This window comes from Haliaeetus albicilla, chromosome 18 (genome assembly GCF_947461875.1).
Source record: "Haliaeetus albicilla chromosome 18, bHalAlb1.1, whole genome shotgun sequence".
In the NCBI taxonomy this organism is placed as follows: domain Eukaryota; kingdom Metazoa; phylum Chordata; class Aves; order Accipitriformes; family Accipitridae; genus Haliaeetus; species Haliaeetus albicilla.
The window spans coordinates 16,238,901-16,261,799 of NC_091500.1; the positions used below are offsets into that span (position 1 = coordinate 16,238,901).

General features: G+C 48.8%; 1 protein-coding gene across 3 annotated transcripts in view; it reads right to left on the reverse strand.

Annotated features, from left to right (window-relative positions):
• Nucleotides 1–20,128: 20,128 nt before the first annotated feature.
• The window catches only part of HPCAL1 (hippocalcin like 1), a 66,925-nt gene continuing 64,154 nt past the window's right edge, over nucleotides 20,129–22,899 (reverse strand). For all 3 annotated transcript variants that reach the window (XM_069805812.1, XM_069805810.1, XM_069805811.1), the window contains one exon: nucleotides 20,129–21,321. In XM_069805812.1, the coding sequence (XP_069661913.1) occupies nucleotides 21,224–21,321 (98 nt within the window). In that variant the 3' untranslated portion in view covers nucleotides 20,129–21,223. The remainder of the gene's footprint in view (nucleotides 21,322–22,899) is intronic.

The window sequence follows — 22,899 nt, forward strand, 5'->3', positions numbered from 1 at the left end:
TTGTGGGAGTAATAAATCTTTACAGTAAGGATGGTGTGTTTTTAAGCAAGACACAAGTTTCTCATTTTAAGTTGGATTACACTGAGCAGATGTTCTGGTCTTAGGGATACCAAGTATATATCCCTCATCTCACAGCTGCCCTGCCCCTGGGTTCCATAGAATCTTAGTGGTCCATTTCTACTTTTTAAATTGATTTTAAAGTACCCCAAGTGACAGGAATTGGTCATATGGTGACAGTGGGGATTCCCTACCATCCAAACTAGGGTAATATATTTCCTAGTGTAAGCTGGAGCACCATGTAGGACAGCAAAGATGTAACAAAGCAAGCAGTGAACTCCTATGGTTTAGTTTGACCTCCCTTCCCTGAGCCTTGGGCCATCAAAGCCTTCGCTCTGTTTTGCCATGTTCATTGATCAAATGCAGTTGTTCTAACTGCACATCTGAATTATTCCTCCCTGGAGCAAGCTTGTCTGATACAGGAGGGAGGGAGGAGCTGCATGCCAGAAAAAATTTGAGATCAGCTGCATCTATTTTATAATTAGCTCAACAAATATCAAAGTTGGAGACAAAAATAGCCTGTGCCTTTCAGCTCGCTTCTTCCTCACCATGCTCTGTATGGTGCTGTGTCTGTCTCACTGTGGACACATGGACTTCGCTGGGCCGTTTGCAAAGACTTGCATTCCTGCTCCTAATGTCCCCAGCGGTCACTCCTCTCACTGGACTGGTGATGGAGTTGTCTGTTCTCGGAAAAAGAGACTAATATCTGAGGCAAATACCAAGACATCTTCTTGAGCAGAGGGCATGGCTTCTCATCACCCCATTCCTTTCTTCTCAAGTTGTGAAGCTGTTTGAGGTCTGAAACAAGTCTAGCTGACACCTTCCATAAGTCCACCTATGGCTATACATGACCTGTAGTGGAGTTCAGCTGACATCCTTTGGTGCAAATATAGTTTCATATACCAAAAAAAGATGAGAAACAGTGGTCCTCTGAAATTACATCAGACGGAAAATCAAAGGTGGGAATACATTAAGGAGAGAGTAGAGAATACCGAAGTAGGAGAAGACCGAGACAAAATAAGGGACAAGGGGGGAAGTTGCTGACAGCAGAGTGTACTGTAGGGCAGATTTCCCTTGTGTTATTGCATGAGCATTTAACTCACAATTTAATTCTTAAGCTGCTAACTTGTAGGCTACAACACAGGCCTTGCAGACAAACAGTGTCAGTGCATGAATCCCCTCGGAAGAGGCAAGTCTGCCGCCTCGTTTGCACCAGCAAGCTAACCCAGAGCTGGGAGCAGCGCTGAGCAGGGACCCAAAGCTCTACCTGCAGAAGCAAGGCTTCCTCCGGGAGCAAACCTGGAGCTGGAGGGAGAGCTCTTTCCTCTCACAGACCTCACCCCCAACAAGTACTATCATTTAAACAGGTCTTTTGTAGCTAAACACAGCATCAATTTGCAGCAAGACTGAAATGGAAAGCTTGCTTTCCAGATCAAAGCCAACCCTCTTCCACAAAAAAAAAAAAAAAAATAAAAAAAATCATTATCCATAAGTATTGCAAGAAGAGCTTAGACAAGTATGTTAACTGATTGTCAAAAAGTAAAAGGTCATCAATCATTGCAATACTAATTATTATTTTTAATTTTCTCTTGAAATAAGCACTGATCAGTACCAAAAGAAGTGACAGTAATTTGCTTCAGAGAAGCGTCCCTGGTTTTAACATGAATCACCTAGTTTTCTTTACAGTTTGAAGGCAGTTGGCATCTCAGTGGCTGTGGTCTGGTTTTGATACCCATGTCACAAATGCCTCCAATTAAAATTCATCTTCAGCTAGTTAAAACACTGTATTTGACTATCCTGAAGATACATGGAGAACAGGGAGCATATATGGGCCTGGGACTTAATTACTTTATATTTTGGCAAGCTTTGCTATTGCTCTTCAACTGCTTTTGTAGTCCTCTGCATACAGGAGGTGTTTAGAGCAGCTAAACCACAGCAGTGCCACTTCTGGAAAGCTGATGATGAGCGCTCAGAGGGGTACAGCCACCAAGACGTTGGCCTTCGCAGCGGGAGGCTGAGGACTTGTGTAAAGGTGCGTGCTTTGGGCATGAACGACGGTGGCCCCTTGAATCCCCTCCATTTCAGTAAGGAGAGGCCACCCACCTCACAGGCAAATGCTTGAGCACTGGCAAACACTGCAGTCTTGTGCATGTCCATGTTGTCTTGCAAATATCACTAATGTCCAGCTAATATTAGAACCTTATTTGCATGTGTTTCTTGATGCTTATACTACAGCAACAGCATTCCTCAGTTTGTTAGTCTGTGCCTAAAGACAAAAGCATTGGCACACTGAAACCAACCCTCCCTCTTCCTCATTTTAGGGAGCTGGTCCCAGTCTTGCCCACAGTATTCCCACAAAAAAAAGTGCTGTCCAGTTATACTCTTTTCAATTCACGCTCTCAGAGTGCTTTGCAAAGGACTAATTGGCTCACCCTGCCTTTGTGGTACAGAGCCAACTGCCATATTCCAGTCCAAAAAGTGGTCAAGAGACAGCAAGGCTGCACAGCAATTCAGGGAAGGAAGCAAAGGCAGAGGCACTTTCAGACCAGCGATGTAAAGAGACCAGTGCTCCCAGCTGGTTGCTGCCAACACCTTACCATTGCTGGGGAAGTGCAGGTTCAGTCTACGTACCTTGGAAACGCAGGAAGCACCACATACAAGCTGAGAAAAGGCAACTGTAGCAGCTCAGTACAAAGGATTCCCAAAGTGCTTTGCAATCACAGGTGTTATTTCTTCCATCCTCAAAATGCAGTTCCCAGCCTTGGGAGAAGAACAGGATTTGGACATTCAGTGGGCTTAAGCATAACCCTTTTATATTTGGCTACTAAGCTCACTAGGTGGGAAGTACACAACATTAGTTCTAGTTTGGCACTCTTGCAAGGAACGGGGTTGCAATGTTTGACCAGGATAACGTGGACGAAGTTTTCAGTAAGGTAACAGGTGCTGCTGCCCTTACTGTGAGGACAAGAAGAAAATCATCTATTGTGTTGCTAGATAAAAAAGTTCCTGCTTAAAAACTCCAGTTACTTGCTGTTAACTATAGTTCATCAGTAGCAACAGGATTTCACTGTAACAGCTCAATAAATATTTCTCAGCAACAATTGTCCTGCTTTCCTGCAGTCAAAACTGGCATTAAACCATTACAGCATCTGACCAAAGTGAAAAGCAAAAGAAAATCCAACTTGCCATAGAGACTGCCGATCTGGGAGAGGGAAATTCCTCCTGCACCCTGCCAGGATGGCTCGCCAAATTCCCCGGGAGGTAGGTGCTATTGGACTCATCTGCTTGTGCCATGTGGGTTTCATCCCCCAGTGGGTGATTATACCTGACTGCAGGTGAAGTGGGGGTGTTCCTCTGACCGCGGCCAAGGGAGATCCTCTCCGGGATAAGGATGTGGTTGACTAATTAGCCAAGCAAAAGCCCACAAGATGGAGCTCAGCTCAAAAAAAGCATCAAAAACCCCGGCTGTCAGAGCCAGGGAAGGCAGGAGAAAGGAGAGACAGCTTCTGAATGATCCCACACTCCCGATGTTAGACCGCAACATGAGCGAGATGTTATTAGAGAGAACAAACGCAAATAAGAAAGTACAGGGAAAATGTATGTACAAAGTAGTAATTAAACTATTGCACAGCTCAAAAAAAAAAATCCCAACCAAACAAAGTTCCCTTCCCATCTGTTCACAGAAATGGGAAACAAAGGATTTGAGGTTTTTAATACACAGAAAACTTCAAAATTAATTTCTTAAGGCTGTTACCTCAAATGTCCTGTCAGCTTCTAGCTTGGAGCCCAGTCCGAGGCTTGGCTCTTCCAGTAGCTATTTCTGTGATGTTTTTTATTCTCCTCTACTGCTCCTGGGGTTAATTTACATTCACTGTTGTCAGGGGTTTTTTTGGTGGGGGTAAGTCCATGGAACCAATTTATGCCATCTTCTGTAGAGCAACTTTGCAGGATTGCTGCTAAGTGACAACGGACACAAGCTGGAACCAGGGGGTCAGGCTGGGTGCACGGAGAAACTTGCCCTGTAAGGACAGCCAGGAGGGGACCAGGCTGCTGATGGGGTTGGCCAGGCTCCACCTCTGCAGGCTTTTGAGACCCAACAGGCCAAAGTCCTGAGCAACCATGGACTGATCTTGCAGCTGAGCCTGCTTGGAGCAGGAGCTCAGGCTAGAGACCTCCTAAAGTCCCTTCCAATCCTGGTGTGCTTATCCTCACCCTGCTGCCCAGCAGGTCCGGCAGGGCCGTGGGGCTGAGCCCCACAGTGCCGTCCCCTCGGTTTTGCCAACACCACCAGCTCCTCGGCTGCCTTCCCACTGGTGGGGCTCTGCTCGGTGAGGTGCCTATGCTGAAATGAATCTAAACTTGGCAGCTGCCTCTGAAGGAGCTACTGAGGAGGGAGGACCCACTCCTGCCTCAAAAAAAGTTGGGGAGGGGAGTGGCGAGAAGTGGTAATGGATGCTAAACCAAAGCCACAGTGTGGCTGTCAAAGCAAAGGAAAGAGCCACATCCTGCTCCATGGGGTAAAGAAGGTTCCTCACCCAGGAGCCCTGACCCTCCCAAGGTGGCATCTCACCTTCCTGAAGGAGTTTTCCTGCATCCCCAGCTGAATGTGCTGCCCATCAGCCTGGGGACCACCATTCACTCCTCCTCCTGACTCAGGCAGTAGCCACAGACAATCGCAGGGAGCAAACAACTTCAAAAGCAGAAACCTGTTCCCAGCCTCAGGTTTAGGACACCGGGCAGGGTGGTGGGAGATCTGCTGGGTCCGACGTCCATGCCAGCATCGGGCACAGAGGGTGTCTTCCCCCACGGGAGGTGAATCTCACTGGGTGGAAGGATGCAACCCAGTGAGCGTGGCCCCACAACACTCGCTGGATGCAGGCCCACGGCCACGGAGAGCAGGGGAGAGCAGCCGACACATCCTCCTCTGGTTTGACCACCGAGCTGCTGCGTGTCCTGGCCCTAAGTACTGCTGCCATAGCTGCTGCAATCTCAGAAAGGGTGAGCTAAACGAAGAGACCTGAAAAGATACCTGGTCCTCAGGAGAGGAAAGGTGCAGAAAGGTGCGTGGGTGAGGGCTGAGCTGCTCCTGAGTGGCAGGCAGGGCTAGATGGCAGCAGCAGCCTGCCTTGGGCCTCGCTTCACCCGCTCCCTCCCCAGACCCCAAACTGGGGGTCCGTATTTGCTGCCGCCTGCTCCTTTGCAGCCCAAGACTTTCAGCTGTAGGACCTTCCTAAGGCTATGCTTACTGCCTGCACACTTCTTTTTTGGTGCAAGAGAGGAAATTTCTTTATTACCAGCAAATAAATTGACCTGCGCTGAGGCAAGCCAGGAGGGAAATGGTGCTTGCAGGGAAAACATAACTCCTTAAATCTTTGGCTTTTAAGCAGGGGCAGGATGGTGGGAAGGGAGGAGGCCAGAGCAGACAGCACCAGCATACCCTGCCGGGGATGCATCCCTCCAGATGGGTTGCCAGCAGCCCCAGGCATCCTTCTGCCCGATGCCACAAAGTCCAGGGGTTTACGGGACACAGCAGAGACCCCCTGGAGTAGCCACAGCTGCTGAGAGACGAGGGCAGGCTGGTGGAGCGAGGGCTCCCTAGAAACCTCTGCATAAGATGAGCTCACATGAACCCTGCTCCCTGCCCTCCGCCCACGTCCTCTTCCCAGAGCCAGACCAGCACCCCATGGCCCCAGAGCGGCTGGAGCCAGATGTTTTACAGTGCTTATTGCATGTAGAAAGTGGAGGTCATGCTGTACCCACAGCTGGATAGCTTAGCCTAGGTGTAAGCCAAGGCTTGGATGCACTCCGAGATGTGGATGCACCCCGAGACGTGCCCTGGGAGAGACCCTGAGTTTCTCCCACTGTTGTCCCCTCCTGGAGGAGAAAACCACCCTGCTCAGGCAGATGATGCCAGTGGGGCTGCAGTGAGGCAGAGCACACCTCTGCTGGCCTGGCTTCCCAGTGCTGTCCCCAGTAATGCCCAGGGACACCGTGCAACCATCCTCTCATCCCGCCAGCCCCCCTTGTGCTTCCCGAGAGCCACAGTGCATGTGTGTGGGCAGAACAGGGAAAAGAAAAGACAAAGTGGAAAGGGACAAAAAGCTACCCTGGTCAAGCTATATATTACTACGAGTTTTAAGTGCTGAATTGCTGGTGCCTACTGAGATTTTTTTTCTGTCCTAAGCAATACCATGCAATAAAGTATAATTTGTCTTTGGGAGAGATAGATGCAGCTGAGCCAGCACCAGGCTTACTTAAGACAAAAGAATATTGATGTCACTCTCAGGAGTCCAGTGGCAGACGTTTAGCATCGTCTCCAGCCTTGGGCCAAAGGTACAAGCCTGGTACACAAATAACCAAGGCAGATTCACTGGCCTGCGTTAGCAGTGGGGTCAAGATGGGCTGATCAAAATGTTCCCTGCCGGCATTAAGCAGCTGTGGAGCTATTTGCCATTGGTCTGCATGAGTACCGCTGACACAGTACGTGATTTAGCCAGGTACTAGCTGCCATGTAAATAGCCTGAAAGTTTAAGTTACCAAGTGAGGAGCTAAGGGCACAGAAACATGGGCACGCGGGCTGCACAGGGAAGACCAGCTGTGCCCAAACAGAAGAAGGAGGTTTTGGAGGCCAGCTTAACCCCGCATGATATATGGGGTGCGCAGGGAACCCTTTTACCCAGCTTAGTAACATCCTAAACCCAAAGGCTCCCCAAAAGCTTATTCATGGTATAAGAAGTTGAGCACTGACCTGATATTTTCAGATCTCTACCCAAAGTGATCCCAGTATCATGCTAATTTGGACTTCCAAGTGTATGAATAATTAGAGCTTTTTTTTTCCAATGTCCTTTTTTTTTTGTAGTTAATAATAGGTAGTTTAACTCACATTTTTACTGCCCAGTCACCAATATGGAAAAACACTCCTGCAATATTTTGCACCATCTCTGATGATCCTAGACAATCCTGTATTATTAGCAAACATCCTTGTCCCACTGTATCTATCCATCCATCTATATATCCCTCCCCTGTCAGACCATTTAGGAATGCGTTACCCCTTCATTCGTGCAGAAACCATGACAAGATTAATCAGGCAAGACTTCCATTTATGAAAGTCCATTTTGTCTCTTCCCTAATACATCACATTTATCCTAGGATCTGCAGTGTCTGTACTTTGCTATGGTTTCTACCAATTTTTTTCTGGTTCGGGCTTACTGGTCTGGAGATCCTCAGACTGTGCCCTGGAGTCATTAAAAAAAATACTAATAGTAATCCAGTATCATGTTTGCCAGAGGCTGATATAAATGAGAGGTTACGCTCTCATCCTTCTGCTCTTTGCGTGCACCCAATCCAAGCAATTTGTTGCTGTTTGTTTTAACAGGTTGTTGGAAAAATCTTTCCTGTGGCATTTCAGGTAGTGCAGCTCCTCAGCCTAGGTCATTGTCACCCGTGGCTGTAGAGGACCGTGGTTTCAGCTTTTGATTAAGGAAACGAGCTGTTGAAGCTTGGCTTTCACTGCCGTGCTGGTGGCATAATAGCAAAACATCACTCTTCTGAGATGAAAAAAATGCTTGCTACTCTAAGGTATATGAATAAAGGTAAAAACCTACCTAGGTCAAATCCATTCACTTCATCTCTTCTTATCTGCGTGAAACCTAAAATCATAGCAGGTGTCTTTGGACACTGGCTTCATCCAGCCCCAACTTAGCAGGTCCTCGCTGTGTGACTCCACCCTCTCTCACAGGATGTGGCAGGGCATGCCTGTGGGATCCAATTTGTTGCCAATCAGTCATTAGCCATCCAAGCCCGGTAAAGCTGCAGTCAATTCTCTAAAGTACCAAAAATCCTTTCGATCCCCTGGGCAAAGGTAGGGAATATGCCTTGGAGCTTGGCTTCCAGAGGCAATCCCACCACCCCACCCCATGTAGCTGGGTCTTAACTCCTTCCAGCATTGCTATTTTTTACATTAAAAGTTAACTTTCCCCTATTTTAAGGAAAAGCCATGACCTGGAGGCAGGCTGGAGGGTAAATCCCGCTGCTGTTCAGTGAGGTAGGTGGCTACATACCAGCAGTAGGGCACAAGCACCTACATCCTTCAGAACTTGTTTCCAACTATCTTTTAATTAAGCACTGAAACCCCTGAGTTTTAAAGGGCACTGGGCAATCTAGAAAATCACACCCACTGTGGCTGTTGGCTTCTGGCTCAGGTGAAGGCAGGATGCAGGCAGGGACCAGCACAATGCCCTGGTAGCCCCCCACCGCACTCAGATAATGTTTTCCCATATCAGTGCCATGCACTGTACAAGGATGTACCAGTTTTTCCTATTTGTGCCCTTTTCATTCACACAACCACAGCAGAGGAACTGACTCATCCAAGGTTGGCAGCTCCTTCCCAAAAACCTGTTAGAAATTAAACCCATTTCCTAGAAGCACCTTTCTCTCATTTAAGGTGCTAATTTGTCCTTATTGCCATAAGGTGTGGAAATGACTAGTGATTGAAGGGTGATTTAAATCACATTACTGAAGAAGGAATCAACTAGCAGTCTTGCTTTGGAAAAAAGCTGTAAGACAGAGCTGTGCAGCTGATGGAGGTGAAGACTTTGAAGTGACTCATACTCCAGGACAGAGGCAGGAATTGCTCATCAAAAGGGAGAACAAGGCAAACCCACAGGCAGGACATTTAGCTTTATCCTTAGGAAAGTGCTTGTAAGTCATATAAAAATGATGCAGTAAGGAACCACATTGCCTGTGCCATCAGCCCAGGGCGGGATGTTCTCCTGCCCCATCCCCACACGCCTCCCCAGAACAGGTGCCCATGTTGCAGGCGTGCTCCTGCTGCCTCCTCTCTGCTAGAGCCTGCCAGCATGCACTATGCTGGGCCTGCATGGTAGCAATTTGAAAATAAATGCCCAGTATAGCTGCAAACACGTGCACATACGCACACGCACATGCACTGTGTGATGTGACTGAGCTGCACATTTGGGTGCATGGAGCTGCAGCCCCTCTGGCTTCCCGTTGATAAGCACCTGGCTACAGTCAGCAAAGGCATGGCGTAAACCTGAACTATACTGTGAACCAGTAGCCCGCAGGAGGGTGGCTTGTTCTCTCCTCCTGCTGAAGTCCCTTTTCCTCTGCCTGGATAGCATGAGAAATGCTCCCCTCCCACACTAAACCTGCCCAAGCTACCCAGCATAGAGCAGCCTGAGCTGATGCTGACCTTGGTTGGCCTCCAAGGGAGGAGAGATGATGATTCCTAAACTGTGTGGAGGAAGTAGCTAGGAGACTACTAGCTGATACGTGCCAAAATCATGCCAGCTAATGACCTAACGAGTTAGACCTTAGGAGCCAGTGAGCCTGCCAGTGCAGCTTCCAGCGCCTGAGGGCACTCAGGACAGGGGTTATTTCATGAGGCTGGATGCAGCCAGTGGCTCTGGGAAGACATATTTTGTAACATCGTGGCCAAGCTGCCTTGGCTCTTGTCAGAATGTGGGTTTTTAGTTGCTGAATGTCATTTCATGCAATCCTAATGTTGTTTGGGAAAGGTCAACTGAGTCTGCTGAGCGTCCTCTTCCTCCAAACCCAAGACAGGTCTCTCCACTCCATTTCCCTGGCTACCCAGTCCAGGTGAGATCTGGTGACCCTGTATTCAAGGAGCATCTGTGCCTGGCATGTCAGGTCCAGCGAGGAACCTGCATCGAGCTCATTACCTCCTCAGAGGTTCATGCTATTTCTTGTTTCCTTGGGTCACTGGCATACCCAGCTGTGGGGATGTTTTGTGGCTGGGCCATGGGGAAACAGGCCCTGCATGGGACCTGCACAGCGGCTGAGGAGTGGGGAGGACCTGCTTTTCATCCCGTGGAGAACAATGACTGCTTTCCTTGTCTTGTTTGAGCCAGCAGCCAGTGCACCAGCTTCCCCTTAAGGCTCATCCCTGCCTGAAGCCAGTAGGGAGTGAAGGAGAGGCATCCATCCCGAAGGCGAGCTCTGGCCCGGCAGCATGGCTCATCCCTCCCACTCCATGCAGTCACTGTCTGCGAGCACGGTGTCCCCGTGGGCTAACCTCCATGATGTCCAGCAGCCCCAGAGCACAACCCTTTCTACACCCTCAGTGGCTGGTGTGTTGATATTGGCATCAGCAGGATGTCTGCTAGGACCTGTGGGAACTAAGCCCATTTCCTTCCCTCTAGGTCACCTCCGCAGTGGATGGTGCCAATCCAGCCCTGCATGCTTGTTTGCCAGGTGAGATATTTTTTCCCTTTGTGGCTGGGACTTGAAAGTCTGCAAGGTCAGAGGTGCCAGGGCCAGTGACACAAAGCCTGCGCTGCTGGGAGCTGCACCACAAGGCCCTGCAGGGCTCAGTCCCAGCTGGATATACCAGGAATGCAGAAAAATTTTGGGGTAGCATCTGCCTCCTATTTGCACAACAGGCATCCAGATGGGATTTTTCTCCAAGGCCAGCCATGCTGTGGGACAGCTGCTGACACCAGCCAGGCAGGTTTTGTTGGTGATGCAGTCATGATGTGCAAGGCCAAATCAGCTGAGGCTGATGGCAATAAAGGTGATGACCTACCACTTGGTCCCTGGTGATCTACAGGGACTTGGAAGATGACAAAGTAACCCAGCTTTCAAGGAAGAACTGTGTCTGGTGGGGAGGATGGCAAACAAGGCACTATCTCTTCTTGACAGCACTAGCAGAGCCCACAAGCCCTCTTGCAACTGCCGGTGGGTGGTGTGGGCTTGGACCTTTACGTGGCACCTCCCCTGTCCTGGAAGGATGCTGTCCTGACCCCAAGCTCTCTGGGGATGGTGAGAGACTGCTGGGCACCAAGCAAGCAGAGCAAGCCCTTGCACGGAGCTGACCATGTGTCTCTGGAGAGCATCTAAGGCAGCACAGGAGGATGAGCTTGGCAAGGCGCACTGCTGTCCTCACACTGGCATTCTCTATCTGACCGCAGTTCTTTTCCACATTTGTAGGCTGACCACCTGCTGCTGGTTACTATGTGCTGAGGAAGATAGGCAGAGACCCCCTGGGAGCCTCCACCAGTTTACTCGGCCAAGCCTGAAGGAAGGTAGCCATCACACACTGTTGGGTGCTGGCGGTCCCTGAGGCTCAGGAAAGCCTGGGAACCAGCATGTGGAGGTTTGATCTGGTGGTATCACCACTCATGCAAGCCACGAGCAGGTGGGATCCCTGCTGCTGCTCAATGAGGAGAAGCACGAAGCTATATTTCATTCATGCTGAGCCAGTCCTGCCTGCGGAGTGGTGCCCCTTTGAAATCTCCCAGTATCTCTGACCCTTGAACCAGCACTACTGGCTAATCTGGCTGTGCCTGTGTCCAGCTGATGCTGGTGGAGGCTCATGGAGCCACAGTGTCAGCTCAGATTATACATGGGCAGCTTAAACAGGTCCCCATCATGCTAAAACCTAATGACAATGAGGCTCAAGGTTGGTCCTTGGTGAGGTATGAAAATCACAGAATAGTTTGGGTTGGAAGGAACCTTTAAAGGCCATCTAGTCCAATCCCCCTGCAGTGAGCAGGAACATCTTCAACTAGATCAGGTTACTCAGAGGCCCGTCCAACCCGACCTTGAATGTTTCCAGGGTTGGGGCATTGACCACCTCTCTGCGCAATCCGTTCCAAAGTTTCACCACCTTCATTGTAAAAAATTTCTTCCTTCTATCTAGTCTAAACCTACCCTTTTTTAGTTTGAAACCATTACTCCTTGTCCTATCGCAACAAAAGTTTGCTGAAAAGTTTGTCCCTATCTTTCTTATAAACACCCTTTATATACTGAAAGGCCGCAATAAGGTCTCCCCAGAGCCTTCTCTTCTCCACGCTGAACAACCCCAACTCTCTCATGCTTTCCTCACAGGAGAGGTGTTCCATCCCTCTGATCATTTTTGTGGCACTCCTCTGAACTCGCTCCAACAGGTCCCTGTCTTTCCTGTGCTGAGGACCCCAGAGCTGAACGCAGGACTGCAGGTGGGGTCTCACCAGAGCGGAGCAGAGGGGCAGAATCCCCTCCCTCGACCTGCTGGCCATGCTGCTTTTGATGCAGCCCAGGATATGGTTGGCTTTCTAGGCTGCGAGTGCACATTGCTGGCTCACGTCCAGCCAGCTCATCCACCAGTACCCCCAAGTCCTTCTCCGCAGGGCTGCTCTCAATCCCTTCATCCGGTATCATTGTATTGATACCGGAGGTTGCCTCGACCCATGTGCAGGACCTCGCACTTGGCCTTGTTGAACCTCATGAGGTTCACGTGGGCCCAGTTCTGGAGCTTGTCCAGGTCCCTCTGGATGACATCCCGTCCCTCAGGTGTGTCAACCACGCCACTCAGCTTGGTGTCATCTGCAAACCTGCTGAGGGTGCACTCAATCCCACTGTCTATATCTGTGCCCATGCTTTCACCCCTGGTGACAGCAGCAATCCAGCCACGCTGTGGTGGAGGAGGGAACATAGCAGCTAAGCAAGTGCACATAGATTAAAAGAGCTGATCCTGTACAGAAAAGGTTTCCGGGAGACATGGCAGTTCATGCCACTCAAAATGATATATGTCCAAAATTGCCACATGGTGTACAGGAAACCCGGGAGCAGGAGATCTTCCTGGCAAGACATGTAGCTTTCATGGGTGCCTTCTGCTTGCAGGCAGGTTCAGCTGCGAGGAGGCTTGCTGAGATTTGTGGCACACCCAAACCGAGCAAGCATGGGCTGGTGGGGGAATTACCGTCAATTGGTGCTGGCTCAAGTGTGAAAAGGAAGTTTAAAAACACAAGCCAAATAAGAGCACTGAAACTTGTAGCTGGGTGGAAGTAGCATACAAAGGCGGCTGGCATAGAAGAAACTAAAACTAGAAAAATGATTGTGGAAATGCAAGAAACAGCACAAACCTTGCTGGCTGGTTGAGGAATGGTCTAACATTAGCTTTGAGAATCAGCTACCAGAATATGGAAAATCATTATTCACTGTCCCCTTTGTCCCTTTCCTTGTATTCTGGGTGGTGTCACTCCCCCCACCCCCCCATGCCCAAAATGCAGGGGAGTGCAAAGCACAATTGCCCTGAAAGTAACTTTGCCAGATGATTGCTACAGTAGAGCAGAGAAATAGAGGGCTTTGGTCCCCTCTGTTGCCACCTTACCAGGCCATCCCATGCATGGTCGCACACATGCTGCTCAGCAGGGACTTTTTGGCCCATTCAAGCATTCTGCCTGGCGTGAGTGCTGTGAACTATGCAGAGAAGGTGAACATGGGGGGCTGCGAAGCCATCCAAAATGAAAAGTGAGGTTTTTCTTCAAGCAAGTTGCTTTGCTTTGAGAGGAAAAAAAATTAAACTCCTAGCTCCTTTTTGGGTGTTGCCATAGCAACTGAGGCAGCCCCGGCCTCTGCTGCCTTGGAGAGCATCACCTGGGTACCATGTGGGGGGTGCATCTCCCTTCACAGGCATCATGGGAAAGCGTCACACTCAAGGAAGAAAAGACCAAAAAAAAAAAACCTTGTTTTTTTACCTAGTTTCCAGCAGCAGTGCTGGCAGTTACCAGAGGAATGAGCAGACTTGGAATTGGTTTGGTTGAACAGTCCTGCAGGTTTCACCAATATGTGGCCTGTGATGCCTCGGTCCCAAAAGACTTTGGGATCCTCGTGGGAGAGCTGGAGCCCCACAGGGGTCTGCTTGGGGACCCTTGCTATACTGTGCAGCCATCACTGGGCCCTACAGGGGACAGCGGGCTGGTGGCAGCGTGCCTGAAGAGCAGCTAACGGCACCGGCAGCTCCATGAGAAGTGGCCGTGAAATCTCCTGCCAAGTAGCTCAGAAGGGTTCAACAGCTGCTTTTAAGCTGGCTTAAGCCACTCCTGCTTAAAAATGAAGTTCTTTTCTTACATATGGTTATCTTTAGCCCATAGGGCTCCCCAGATGGGGCATGGGGAGGCTACCAAAGCCAGTTTCCCCAAAGACCACATTTCCCCAGCATGGCCAGGGTGCCTGGCAGCAGCAGCTCACTGGGGCATCACCGCACGCAATGCTGGCGAGGTGGAGGATTGCAGAGTGTGGCTAACCCTGGCACCTGCAACCCATTTCTAGAGCATCGTCACTGTCCCCAGAGTGCATGAAGCCTTGCTCCTCGGTGTCACCATACACATGCAGCGTTACTACCCATGTCCTTCAGCAGGCATCAAACCTGCTTGTTGCAAGCCTCGCAGGTATTAATAATTCAGAAGGAAAGCAGCACAGGAATAACCACGGCTGTGCAACACTAACATCTAAATTAGCTAACTTTATTTTCTCCAAAGAAAGCATGTGCAGTGTTTGTGTTTTGTTCCTGGTTATTAATGGCATATTAAAGCATGGTGGAACTTTGGTGGGACTACCCCCCGTGCTGCCCAGCGCTGAATGAACATACCTACTTTACAATCTCACTGATTGTGGAGTCTGTTTTCCGCACGTCGCAGTCACTGTGTTCACCTTTCCCTGAGGAAATGCTGCCAGCATTGCGTCTGCTGCCCACGGCATCTGCTGTTCAGCCATTGCCACAGCTGCAAGAGCTGGATGGTTGCTCACACCAGCTGGGTCTGGCAGGAGGAGGAAAGGCCTCTTCTCCCACTACCGCTTTGCTATTGCACCTTTAGTAAAGAAGTGGGGGGAGCAGTGGTCCCACACAGCATCCCTGTAGGAGCTAGAGATGGGCAGCCTGCTGCTCCTGCCGGCTGCAGCAAGCGGGTGTTCCTGGTATCCCTGAAAGGATGGCGCTCCTCAGCTCCATGCTGTGATGCTTAGCACATGGCCTTTCCCCTTGCTGCTCCCAAAACGCTTTTAAAAACACTCACAAAGACATCCTGCCCCTGGAAAAACAGTCCAAACGGAAGAGGAATCCCAGCTTCAGGCACAGGGTTATCTTTACTGGTTCTGTGTTTCTCCGTAAGAGGGCCAATATCCCAATTATATGAGTTAGCTGGCACTCTCCTCCGAGTCTGGGCACCTCTGAATTTCTCCAAACAAGCCCATGATTTCTCTTACTGGATTCTTGCCCAGCTTTATTCACATGTTCAGTTTAAGACCTGGGTGGAGTGCCCTAGCCCTACTTTGCCGACCCCCACCACCGGCTCCCACGGCCACACCGCAGTGGGCATGGGGTGTCCCTGCAGCCACCGCCACAGCAAAGATGCAGTAGAAAAGTTCTCAGAAGCAACGTAGGGTCCTGCAGAGGCGAAAAGGAGCAAACCTTGGGGAGGTTGCCTGCCAGATACCTCCTTGGGACTTCTTGACCACTGAGGCACGCTCAGCACAGTACTGGTTACAACCTGAACCCCACGTGGGAGGAAGAGGGTGTTTCTTCTTGCATGTACCCACATTGAAGACACCAGCTACCTGTGGCAGTTTGCATTTTCCTCCTGTGCAAACAAGTTGAGGAATGCATTGGAGGTGCTTTAGTACCTAGAAGAAATACATGGCTGTTCTTGCCATAAGGGCAGGCTGGAGCAGAACTGTGCACAGCCACACAGCCAAGACTTTAGACTTATAGAACCATGGAATCATTTAGGTTGGAAAAGACCTCTAAGATCAATGAGTCCAACTGTAAACCTAACACTGACAAGTCCACCACTAAACCATGTCCCTAAGCACCATGTCTACATGTCTTTTAAATACCTCCAGGGATGGTGACCCCACTGCTTCCCTGGGGAGCCTGTTCCAGTGCTTGACAACCCTTTTGGTGATGAAATTTTTCCTAATATCCAATCTAAACCTCCCCTGGCACAACTTGAGGCCATTTCCTCTCATCCTATCGCTTGTTACTTGGGAAAAGAGACCAACACCCACCTCGCTACAACCTCCCTTCAGTCTCCCCTCACCCTCTTTTCTCCAGACTTTGCTGGAGAAAGCCTGGATCCAACCCTGGCTGAATCTGTACCCGCACTAGGCTTTTGGGATATTACTTTCTTCACTTTGAAACTAAAGAGCAAAACACAAATAGTGACTGGAAAGATGATGGAAGTTTTCACTGTGGGTGACTTTGACAGGATGGGACTTTTAGGCAGGACCTATCCCTGCTCCTGCTCTCTTCTGTAGTGCTACTCCATCCCCACTGCTGGGGAAGAGCAGGCACAGCCAGCATCACTACACAGAAACAGGCTCCATCGCTTACACCTCATTACCTGCAGAACGGCCTGGGTGACAGGAGCAGGAATGCAGAGGCAAACTTCATCCAGCATGTAATTTGTCATATTTGCTACAATATACCTGTGACCAACGTGGACTTAGAGCATGACCTGCCTTCTGCACCGAGTTCCATGCTGCTGCATGTCAGATGCAGTTAAGGCAAAGGGAGCTGCCAAAGTCCCAGGCAGAACAGCGCAGGAAAGGTAAAAAAATCCTGGGGTGGGGACCCAGGAGCACAGCTGCAAGCTGGCAGCGCCCAGAGGTTTAGTGATGCAGCTCCCAGTGCCAGGTACGAGGTATAGAGAAGACACCAAAGATGTGCTCAGACCTGTAGCCCTAGAGGCAGGAAGGGTTTGGGGAAGCTGAGGATGACCTGGGGTGCCAGGCTTGACCCACCCGAGCCCTGGCAGCACCAAACACCAAGGTGTGGGAATGTGCATGGAGAGGAGCAAGGAGGGAACCTTGCTTCTCACCTTCAGGTGAGACCATTCCCTCTAGTGACAGCCCAGCCAGTGAAGATTTTGTTTGGGATAAATTGTTCCTCCATCAGGAAGAGCCCGCCTGCTGTTAGCCTGTTAAGATAACCAGCCCAACTGGTGGTCATGGGCTTACCCCTGTGTCTCTGAAGACACCAGGCAGCTGCCCCAACAGCTCCTCACCTCCTGCTTCTGGCCAGTGGTTTTTGGCTCCTGTGACATGGCCATCAGCCTGGTATTAACCTGGCCCTCTGGTGATGCACTGGCCGCCTTTTAACCACAGTGACCATGCGAGAGTGTTCAGAAGTGTGTGTGGGTCCAAACCATCACAACTGATACAGGTGGGCAACAGGTAAGGTCTGCTTGCAGGCACACCGCTCCCAGCGATGCAGGCACATCTCCAAAGCTTCTACACAGAGAGATGCTCTGCTCTCCTTCTCCCCGCCCCCCCCCCCCCCCCCCCCCCCCCGCTTCCTTCTTTTCAATGAAGCACCTCTCCTCACAAAAGAGGTAATGGCAATTACCGGGTTCATCAGCAATATATCTGCCATCATGCAGCCTGGGGATCTCAAAATGCCAGTCTGCCCACTGGACCATTAAAGTTGATGGCTGTTCCTAACCTTTAAATATGAATAGAGAGTGCCCTGCATAATGGATTGGGGACTATCCATGGAGACCATCTGCCCAGTGGCTGCAGAAACGCTCACGTTGTTCTTCGCAGGAGTTTATTACTCAGAGGCTAATGCTAAAAATACGTTGCAAAAGGCCTTATTTAAAAACAAATGGCCACTGCAAACCTGGTGACAGAGAAACACCAGACCAAATCCAAGCACCTTTGCCACCTCAGCTGGAGTTAAGCTGCAACCAGACAGGCACTAACTTAATTTGAAAGGCAATGACATAATTCTGAATTAGCTTAATAGGACCTGCAATTCATACAGAAAAGCCTGAATTTATGTAGTAATTAGCCAGAGCTTTCATAGTGCTAGATATCTCTGTGGTAAGAAAATAATTGCATAGCTTATTAAAGCAAGGTAAAAATGGACCTGCTGATGAGGGTTTTTTGTGCTAAACTCCACTTTCGCTAAGTTAGACTCCATTTTTCATTAAACATACAATTTGCCAAAACACCAAAGTCACCTAACAAGTTGAAGTTTTCTATTAATCACTTGGACATCATTTTGCAAGTGATTAACCCCCCTACACACCAGTCCCTCCCTGAAAGACACCCCCACACCCCCCCACCCTCCGGAGCCTGATGAGCAGTAAAGCTTTGGGAGTTGCTTTTCACTGATGTCTCCATCGGATTTGAACTCCGCCTGGATCAGCTCTCAAATGACACATCCTGGAGGACAAGCCTGGAAATTGCTCTCCCCTCCTAGCCCTCGTTACCAGTTGGGGAAGCAGGCACATCCTCAGAGGAGTTCTTCAAAGCACAGTCAAGATGTTCAAAGTTACCCAGTGACTGCAGATGCACAACTTCAGCCTCTGAAGCAGGTCTGATTTTCTTAAAGAGAGCTGCTTGGCAGCAGCAGATAAAGCCCTTTCCAGTACTTAGCTGGCCTGTAATCAAAAGGTTCTCCGTATCAGAAGCCACCTTTGAAAAGCTCAGCCTGGTCAGGCTTCAGAGCATCCCCCTGGCCCCCCCGGGATGCTGTGCACAACCACCTTTCCTGGGCATCTTCCTCGCTTGCTTTCCAAAAGGCAAGCTGGGAGCGCCTTGCTCGCACATCCTGTGCCAGCCCCAATCTGAAATGGAGCCAACCCACCCTGCCCTGAGAAGAAGAAACTCCTTAAAAGCTGGGAAAGCAGTATAGGACAACCTAAAAAAATCAAACCCGGGACTGGCAAGTTTAAAGGGACAAGGAGAAAGGCAGAAGAAATTGGGCCGGATGAAGCAGGACACAGTCCCAGTGTCTGCACAGGGCTGCTCAGGGGCTTGTCAGCCCGTGGCGGGCAGCAAACTCTATCGTGGATACCTCAGCACATTTCAGAGCAAAAATTAGAAAGTCAAAGAAATGGGAATTTTTTGACCGCTACAGTTCAGACTCTCTTTCATTTTGTTTCTGCAAAAATGAGGTCAAAATGAGCTTTTTTTAAGATTTTTTTTTTTCCTTTTCAAATGAGAAGAGTTTGGGCTTTGTAAAACAGCTACTTAAACTTGCTATTCACTACAGACAGAAGTGGAAACCAGAAGAGGAGAGATGTCAGGAAAAGGTGGAAAAGGTGACAAAAGTCCCACTTACAAGAGCAGATGAATGATGACAGCAGAACTGCTGCATTTATGAACGCTACAGGAAAACAGTTTTGACATCCTTGGTACCCAAGAACACAATATTGTGCAATGCTTGACTAAAAATATGCCTGACTCATTTTAAGATTGCACAAACAAGATTCAAATGCTGCGGTCCCTTTCAGAGGCACCATCCCATGACAAGGTCAGAGATGTTTTTCCAGTTCTCCCGAGTGCAGAGAGACAATAAAGCCCACGGTGGCCAATTTGCATCTAAACTTTGTGCATCTAAACAACTGCTACCCAGCCCATAAGAAGAGCCATTAGTGTAAGAATATCTGCAGCATCTTTAACACCACAGCACCCCCCCCTCCAATAGTTTGCTTCTTTTGCTGGGCTCGCTCTGGGAAAGCAGGCAGGCTTCTGATTAACCTCCCTTTCAGGGCTGCACTCATGAGCAGGGTGTTGCGGTTGAAAGGACTGTTAGTTTAATAGCTCAAATTTCAATTTCTAGGAAAAAACCATGAACACACTTTTCTGCTTGGCAGCACTGACATGAGTCTGTATTGTAGACCACGTCCGACCTAACAACACATTTCCATTTGGATATTGCAACCATCTCTCTCTCTCTTTTTTAATATTAAAGTATTAACACCTAACCACTACTAGGACATTCTACACAGAAAAAATCCCTTAATTACATGCTTAACATTAACCTCAGGCCAAATCATTTGTTGATACTTTACTTTGCAGAGAGGACAGGCTTACGCAGCTACCTGCAGACCGGATAAACATGGGGAAAACTGCTTCCCAGGCTACCAATGTCAAACATTATTCCAACAACACATACTTGGTACCTGACAAGACCAAGAAACTTTTATTTTTGTAAATTCACGGTCACAACAGCCCAGACAGCTTTCCCTTCGTTGCCTTGAGCTGTTCTGCATCTAGCAGAAACTGAGCTGTCACCTTCCTGAGGTCTTTGCCAAGGAATTGCCTTCACCCAGGACCCAGCTGGGAGCTGGATCCCACAGGCACCAACACCACTGCATTAACCCAGCTGCAACAGCAGGCTCCCAAAAAATCCTGCGTACTTACAAGGCAACATGTCTCGGACAAGACAGGCAGGGGACCTGGGAGCAGGGAGCCAGCCTCCTCCTTCCCCCAAATATGTGATGTTAGGAACTTGTTGCATGGGTTAGACCAAGACAGGCAGTGACAAGAAAAGTAGTCTTTTATTTCAATTAATATTTCTTGGCATTAGGCAGATATTAAATAACACTGGAATGCACAAGACTATTAACATATTGACAGCAAAAGGGAGGAGGTGTAGCCAAGTCGAGAACAGCAGTGCGAGTCACATCACCTCGGGGCACTCAAAAGCCATTTAACGCAGCAACCACCAGAAAGTAGGACTCCACTGAGAAACACAAAATGGGGATGAACTCCTTTCAGGTCTTTTGTTAATACAGTAACGTTGGAACGATTGACAGTAAAAATGAACAAATACTTGCATTCAGGAATTAAACAGAGTGAAATATCCACAAACTGCTAGTCATGCATTTCTTTTGGAACAGCAATTTGCTAATGCATAAATATCACAAAAAAACAATCTCCAAGATTTGAATAAATCACAAACGACTAGAAGAAACAAAGCTTGAATTCTATTTTATGCTTTAAATAGATGACCTAAATATTTAAAATTTTACTTCACCATATATATATAATTTATATATATATATTAAAAGAAAGTAAAGACCATTAGATAAGTGCAAGCAATTTTCCTCAGAAAGAAAATTGGAACCATGCCCAGGAAAGCTGGTTTTTTTTCCTTTTTTTTTTTTTTTTTTTTTTAACTTCTTACTCCATTCAGTCCACTTTTTTTTTTTTACATAGTAATTTGTGAAGCAAAATAAATTATCTACCATCTGCTATGTCGGGTAAAAGTCCTACCTAGCATCTTCTTGGCAACTACTAGAACATCACCTTTCTCACGGACTAAGTGAAGTGGTATCTCACCAGCGATTTGAACTCTTTTGTAGCTGCATGTAAACATACGTTTCAATTAATGTTTAAAATGTGTAGAGTGAATTGTAACATTACGGGGAAGCAGAAACGGAGCTGCCGAAGGAGAGCTGCACTGGTGTTAGTGAGGGGAGCGAGGGCTGGTTCGCTCAGACACACACACACACACTATCTGGCAATGGGATCTTATCCGCAAAGTGTGGAGGGACGGTTGAGAAGGCATCCGTTTGCGAGCAAAGCTTGAAGGACACAAGCCAAGATTCTCTGTGCACACTGTCCGCTTTAATCAGAATTGACTCGCGCTACTGGGGTCGCACTGTAACAACCGCACAATGGAGGGATCACTCTTGGCACCTTTGATGAACTCTTCCAGCGACAGCTTACCTGAAAGGGAGGAAACACAAAATAGAAATAATTTTTAAAAAGTCACTTGTTGCTGCCACCATCACCATAGCTTAAAAAAAACCCCTCCTTACTGAAGCAACATACGCATATTTAATCTATTGCAAAGGCATTGAGGGGAATTTAGTGCAATGCACAGCAGCCAAATCCTACTCAAGCCCTTAAGCCCAGATGCATTTTTCTTCTGCAAAACAATCTAGCATAATAATTGTTATTTTTTTATTTAAAAAGACAGTGCCAAATATAAAAACAACTGTTCCAATATCATTTGGCAGCTTTTTGCCCAGAACTAGACTATACAAATTATGTGACACATGAACACAAGGTATGGTACCTGAACACATGTATGCTTTGAAAATGATGCTTATATTACTACGACAATTTAAACCTAAATATCCCAAATCGCCCCACTTTGGCCCCTTGTTTGTTGTGACATGTAGGGCTGAGCAGTGATGGCTTCTCCTGCACCTACGAGGCCATGCTGGATGAAGCTTTGAGCAGCCTGTTCTAGTGGAAAGTGTCCCTGCCCATGGCAGGGGGGTTGGACTAGGTGACCATTAAAGGTCCCTTCCAACCCAAACTATTCTATGATTCCACAAGCTGCTTGTTGTGCCCTGGCTGGGTGTGCAGGAACAGGACCGGTTTCCTGGGGCAGCAAGAAAAGACAGCCTTGGGGCAGCCACTTACTGCCACGTGTCACTCCTGAGTGTTTCTGGTTTACACATCTTCGGTTTAGGCCAGAGGCACTGACTTGGACAGACCCTGTAACAGTCTGTGGGTCTGAAAAGGTGATCTCTGGAGGAGCAACCACGAGGAGCAACCGCCCCGGTGTTCCTTGGTTCCAACAGTCCTGTGGCACAGCATAGCATGGCACAGCAAGGAGGAGAGATCCCATCCGCTCTCCCAAACCTCATCCTGGGGTGACCCAGCCTCCTGGCAGGTTTTTCCTGAGCTCAAGACCAGTCTGCTGCACCAATGCCATCAGGAGACCATGAGCAGCCTCTGCCTTGCCTACTATCACCTACACTCTCTTGCTCCAGCACTCTGAACCATGGCAGAAATAAGCTGTAGCAATACTAAGGAGAAATGAAACACTTTCCCTACAAACTGGATGAGACAAGCATTTGCTGCATCCCTGACACCATGTCCAGTGATGTCTCATCTACCTCATGCTCCCAGCATGACCTACCCCGACCCTCACACAACACCCCAGGGCCATCCTTACGCAACCCAAACTGCTCCACTCAAGACAGGCAGGACCCACACATGAACATCTTGCACTTGGCAGCTGCCTGCTGCCACTTTTGGCCATGTGCCCCCAAAGGGAGGGAGGCACAAGCTCATTATGCCAGTTTTCACCAGCCCCAGGATGCTCCCAGCCTGCCACGGGGATGGGGAGAGGACTGAGCTCAGTGGCCAGCACCTGAGTCAGGTCGAACAGGGAGGAACGAGCAAACCTTCCTCTTGCAGAAATTGCAGAAGCTCAAAACCCCATAGCACACTTCTGTACAAATTTCTGGCTTTTAAGCTAATGTTCTCACACTAAGGGTTTTCTTAAGC